At 37.0% G+C, this 5,857-nt stretch overlaps 1 protein-coding gene across 1 annotated transcript; it reads left to right on the top strand.

The window, feature by feature from the left end:
- The first annotated feature begins 1,467 nt into the window (after positions 1-1,467).
- LOC123362031 (claudin-8-like) lies at positions 1,468-2,401 on the top strand. Its single transcript, XM_045002304.1, has one exon. The coding sequence runs from the start codon at positions 1,468-1,470 to the stop codon at positions 2,143-2,145; it is 678 nt and encodes a 225-aa protein (XP_044858239.1). The 3' UTR covers positions 2,146-2,401.
- The last annotated feature ends 3,456 nt before the right edge of the window (positions 2,402-5,857 follow it).

Genomic DNA, 5,857 nt, shown 5'->3' with positions numbered 1-5,857 from the left:
AAAAAAAAAAGAGGGGAATAAGAGACTAGAATACTAAATCTCCGGTGAGCAATATCATTAACCCATCTTTGGAGATTTTATATGGCAATCACTTCCTCAACATATGGGGCAGTGGTTTATGATCATATCTCTCAGTTCATATGTACAGCTTCAGTGCCCGTGTTAAAGACAGACAGAAGGCCAAATTCTTCTTTACACTGGTATAAATCAATAGAAACCCCATTGTATTCATGAGAGTTTCCTCTGGATTTCCACTGCTGCTTTCTGTTGCTTCTGACTTGCCCCCACCCCAAATTCCTTTGATACTGAGATTTTCTAGGATTGCTTTCAGCCCAAAAGATAATTGGGGGATGTGGGAGGAATCTGACCAAGATCTATTTAGTAGCTCTTTTTCAATTATGAACTTCAAATTATGTTTCTTTCCAGTTATTGTAAATTTTTCTTTTGCATATGTATAACTCAGAAATGGTTTTACTTTCAAAGCTAGAATTCTCCATGGAGCTAGATTAGGGATAGTCTCTTAGTTCAGCTTCAGGTGGGGAACTATTTTTCTGCATTAACTAAAAACTCCATTCTATACCTCTCATCCTGTAACCATTTAAGCACATGAATACCTGTACATTGCTTGAGAACACCTGTTCAACCTTGCTGCAATGGGACTATCCACATGTGTAAAACTATGCAAGTATTCCTAGGAGTGGGGCCTATTATTGTTCTATTACACACTTTAAATGATATTTTACAGTTTTGGTTATCCTCTGCTAAGACATCAGTTTTAGTTCATGGTGTCATGTTTTCTTTTTGATTTAGTTTATTCCTTGATCCCATCATAGCAGTATTTTCCTCAAAGCATCAGAAAATTTAATACAAAAAAAGCATGGTTTCCCAAGTAAAGGCAGCAACCCTGTAGCTGTCAGTGTATCTCAGCTTTCCTGCTGGCACTTTGGCTAAGCAGATTTCTGAGGCAGATAGAATATTCTCTACCCGTATAACCTGCAGCACCCATAACTGCAGCCATGCATATAAAAGTATTGTGTGTCCTCTCATTACAAAGACCGGCTTATTTCCTTAGCACATGCAAAACGTTTATACAATAAGTGAGGGTCAAACCTGAGATTTTGGGGTTTTCTAGGAGGAAAGTAGAGCATATTTATCCTCAGTGTCTTTTGCTGGTTTAGACAAACCCAGCCCTGTCTAGCCTTTTATTGGCTTTGAAAGCTGTTACGCTTGATTGGTCAGTTTACCTGTTTGAGTCAGTGGAATTTTAAAGACAATGAAATGCAGCTAAGTACTAGCCAGCATACACCAGATTTAAGCTGGTTTGAAGTAGCAGAGACTGCCTATTTAAAAGGTACTTGGCACAAACAAGATCTATTTTGGAGGAGCGTCTCTTCAGCTGCTTATTTTTTCATCTTCAAACAAAACTGCTTTAGGAACTTCTTATCCTGCCTTGTCTCAGACGGAAATATGGCCAGTGGTGTACTGCAAATCGTTGGACTGGTAGTTGGTGGCATTGGCTTAGCTGGGACTTTTGCAGTCACTGGCATGCCTCAATGGAGAGTAACTGCCTTTATTGAAAACAACATTATAGTATTTGAGACCATTTGGGAAGGACTATGGATGCACTGCATCAGACAAGCCAACATCAGGATGCAGTGCAAAGTCTACGACTCCCTCTTGGCACTCTCACCTGATCTACAGGCATCCAGAGGACTGATGTGCTCTGCTTCAGCACTCTCATTCCTTGCTTTTATGATAGCCGTTATGGGCATGAAGTGCACTCAGTGCACTGGGAACAACAAGCGAATCAAGGGTCACATTCTGCTGGCAGCTGGAATTCTCTTCATCCTATCTGGTATTGTTGTGTTCATCCCAGTGTGTTGGGTTGCCAATACCATCATCAGAGACTTCTACAATCCAGTTGTCAATGTAGCACAAAAACGAGAACTTGGGGAGGCCCTCTACATAGGCTGGGTATCCGCATTCTGTCTCATCGCTGGGGGAGCAATATTCTGTTGTTTCTGCCGTTGTAATGAGAAAACCAGAAACTACAGATTCTCAGCGCCTTCACATCATACATCTTACAAAACTCATCAGATGCAAAGGAAAACTGAAAGCTCATATTCCAAAAGTCAGTATGTCTAGTTGCTTCTTGGTCTTTTAGCTCAGCAAGTCAGTCTTTGTGAACGGACTTCAACGTTCACACTGAACTACAAGTAGGTCAGAGGAAACTTTATTTGTATTTCATGCCTTAAACTACAGTAGCCATCCTTAAATTCATGGACTATAGTTAAAATCTATAAACTCTATCATGGCTAATACTGCAACACAGACAACGTATTATGAAGTTTTATCACAAGAGAAAAAAAAGTTACACCTTTATCTTTTTAGGTGTTTTAAAGTTTCAATTTGCTTTAAAAATATTTAGCATCCATGTAAAAGTGAATGTTTAATTTCTTTTTAATAGTTCAATAGTTATTTTGGGTTTATTTGGGGGCTGTGTTTCATATGGCAAATATTACAATGGGCTTAAATGATTCTATTGCGATATAAAATACAGATTGATTGCTGGAAAGAATTGGAGCAAACCATTTTTTTCTGGGCATGGGGATAAGACTGAATGAGGATAATGAAGTACTTGTTTAAAAGAACAATAGCTAAGGAATTAATACATTGTAAATGAAGGGTACTGTGAAGAATTAGCTCAGCAGTGAGAGGGAGGCCAAAATGTTTGAAAAATGTCCCTTATTTCAGAATGAAAGTTTCAGGGTAGACACACTGCTCTATATTTACCTAGAAATATTTTTACTGTAAATTGATATCTATTTTGAGATGGTGAAAGGTCTGACTGGTTTGTTTTTAAAAGCGACAGTATTCTACAATGATGCCGCTAAGCACTGCAATTTACAACATGGTTATAACAGTGTTCTGGATCTTTACTGTACAATACAGTCTTTTTTTTAAAAATATGGGTATTTAATACAGCCCTCATACTGTAGTGACTCCCGTGTGGGAAGACTTTCATCTGCACCAAGTCCCACTGAATTCAATGCAGAGGTCTGCCCATGTGCAATCTAGTGCAGAACTAGGGCCTGAAGGGGTAAAAAGAAGGATGTTTCAGTGTTTTAGTCACTGCTCATTTGCAAAATGCAAACAAGATTTCTAATACTGTGACTGTGTACCCCCCTTATGGAAAATAAGGGAATAGGAATGCATCCAGTAGAAACTACATAGGGTCTACAGAAGTTACTCTAAAATCCCTACTGAAATTAACAGAGAATGGTAGATGTTTTTAACCAGTGGAGAAGGTGATCTCCTGGCCCCACTGAAATTAGTGGGATTTTTATCTTTGACTGTAGTGGGACCAGAATTTTGCCTGTGGAGTTTAACAGAGTGTGAGATCCCTGTTTTACCATTTGGATTGGTTTAAATATTCTGTGAAAAGGTTATAATGCAATCCTGTTTGTATTATCGTTCTCTACCCTTAGGATATTTCTAGCTGAAAAATATCAGGCACTAAATTCTTCTTTAAGTCACACAGGTGCAACTTCCATTGAGCTAAAGAAATCAGAATCCTAATATTGGTTTAGAATTGTCTATTTACAGTTTTAGGTTATGTTTTTTAAGCTATGTCTAAATACACATATTTCTATTTTGCCTAATTATTTTTAAAGGTGATTCATGGCTATGTACATGCATAATGTGCACAATACATATGTGCTCTACATATGTTAGAAATACAGGCAAGCTGTGCAGTATATTACACAGTTTTATTTATCTTTTATATTTGCAATCCTTCTATTTGTGGGAGAGGGCTGTTGTGCTGATTTATTGTACTATGTGAATGTTGTTCTCTGCAGAACGTATAGCTTCAAACTTTCATTTATTTTGTCAAAAAGTATTATTATGTCTTTGTGTTCGCACCTTGTTCTTACACTTTCACCCATTCTGTTTCATGGGTTGTAACAATGAGTATAATAAAATCATTTGTTGAGTTCACCCCTTTTAACTAGGATGCAAGGTCCTACTCAAGAGGGTGTATATATTCATGTTCTATAATTATTTACACTATCATGTGACATAAGTGATGCATACAGTAATTATCTATGAATTTAAAGAATCAATCTTAAATGCAACAGATAAGTAACTTTTTGTTTGCAATCCAAAAATGTGTGTAAACTTAGTATGCCCAATATATACAGTATTATAAATCATTATAACATTTATTTCTGGCAGCACAAAACATTCTAGGCGCTGTACAAATACACATAAAAAGGCACAGAGATTTTCAAAAATGCTTACAGGAGTTGGGACTGCAAGTCTCATCAATGGGACTTTAATGCTTTTGAAATTCTCCCAGAGAATCCATACACCAAACCAGATTACTATACAAGTATATCTACACGATTTGCCCCCCTCCCCAAGTACAATAATATTTACCATGTCTTCAGTACAACCATTTCAGTTCTGAACAGAAAAAAGTCTGTTCATTTACAACAAATCTTTGGCAGTCTGGCCAGACATCTTCACAGAAGGGAATATATTCAGACATACTTGTGAACCAATGGTATTAGGAATGAAATTACTCCCATCTACAGCAGACTGCTTCCTTAGTCAGAAGAACCATACATTCCAAGACGACAGCAACAGATTGCAAAACCTGACTGCACTGTTCATAATGCAACATTAAGTTTTATTTTACGTAAACGTAGTTAAGTGTTAAAAAGCCTGAGCTTCATGTATGGAAATGCAAAAGAGTTGAAAATCAGAACAAAGTTGTGTGAGCTGAGTTCATACTTATATAAACTTAAACCAAGATTTTCCAAAAGAGATGCCTAAATCCATGTTTAATCTCAGCTCTTTTGAAAAATCCAGGGACTTCTTTAGAAACCTAATTATGTATTTCAGGCACCAAATTTTTTTTAAACCTTGGTCTTAATTAATAATTGTCTCAAAACTAGGGCTGGTCAAACATTTTCCATCAAAACTTCAGTGGACATTTTTGACTTTTTGTCAAAAAAAGGAAAACTAGAAAACTGAAACATTACAGCAAAAAAGTGAAAAATGTTATTCTGAATTGCTGCCACAGTAACTCAGGGGAGTTGTTGTTTGGGTGCTTCTTGCTCCTCTACAGACCAGACTCTTGAGCTGGACTACAATTCCAATGATTCACCACAGCCATAGGACTTCTATGAGGTTCTGTGATGGCTCAGGAACCGTGGAGGGAACCATGCTGTATTAAGGGATTTGTAGTCTAAATTGAAAGACTGGGAGACACAAGGTCAGCATATCTGAATCAAAATGTTTGGTTTTTACCTAAAAGTTTTGGTTCCTGATTTTTTTTTTTTGGCAGAAAAGTCTAAATTTTATGAGCGGGTGGGGTGGGGAGAGAACAAAAAAACAAAAAACAAACAAACAAACAAACCACATTTTCCAGCCAGCTCTACTTGAAACACCAAAATACAAGGATTCTTTCCCTTTTCCTCACTCACGACATTTGGATAAAGGTTATAACAAACCCATTTAAAATAATTGTACTTAATTTTTTTCAGATGTGAAATAGAAACTCCATACAGCTTTACTGGTAAACTTTCAGGTACTCTATCCTATAATAACATATGCTTTATTGTTTATAGATTGAAGAGATTATTTAGAAAATAGGATGCTTGACACTTATGAATAAAATTCCTAGCTCATCTCTGCCCTGCACCTTGTACATTTATTAACGTCAGTGTAAAGTGGGACTAGAACATTATCAGATCTGTTGGCTAGCATTTTAGGCCTACTTTGCATTGGTATAAAGGACTACACAAAGTGCCAGGTGACAGAAAATAGGGCCTCTTTGGGCTCAGGTGAG

Source organism: Mauremys mutica, chromosome 1, assembly GCF_020497125.1.
Source record: "Mauremys mutica isolate MM-2020 ecotype Southern chromosome 1, ASM2049712v1, whole genome shotgun sequence".
Taxonomy (NCBI): Eukaryota; Metazoa; Chordata; order Testudines; family Geoemydidae; genus Mauremys; species Mauremys mutica.
This window is presented reverse-complemented; position numbering and strand designations above follow the sequence as displayed.

Bases quoted from the DNA above. Each gene is read 5' to 3' on its own strand.
- LOC123362031 (XM_045002304.1), top strand. From the start codon at position 1,468: ATGGCCAGTGGTGTACTGCAAATCGTTGGACTGGTAGTTGGTGGCATT.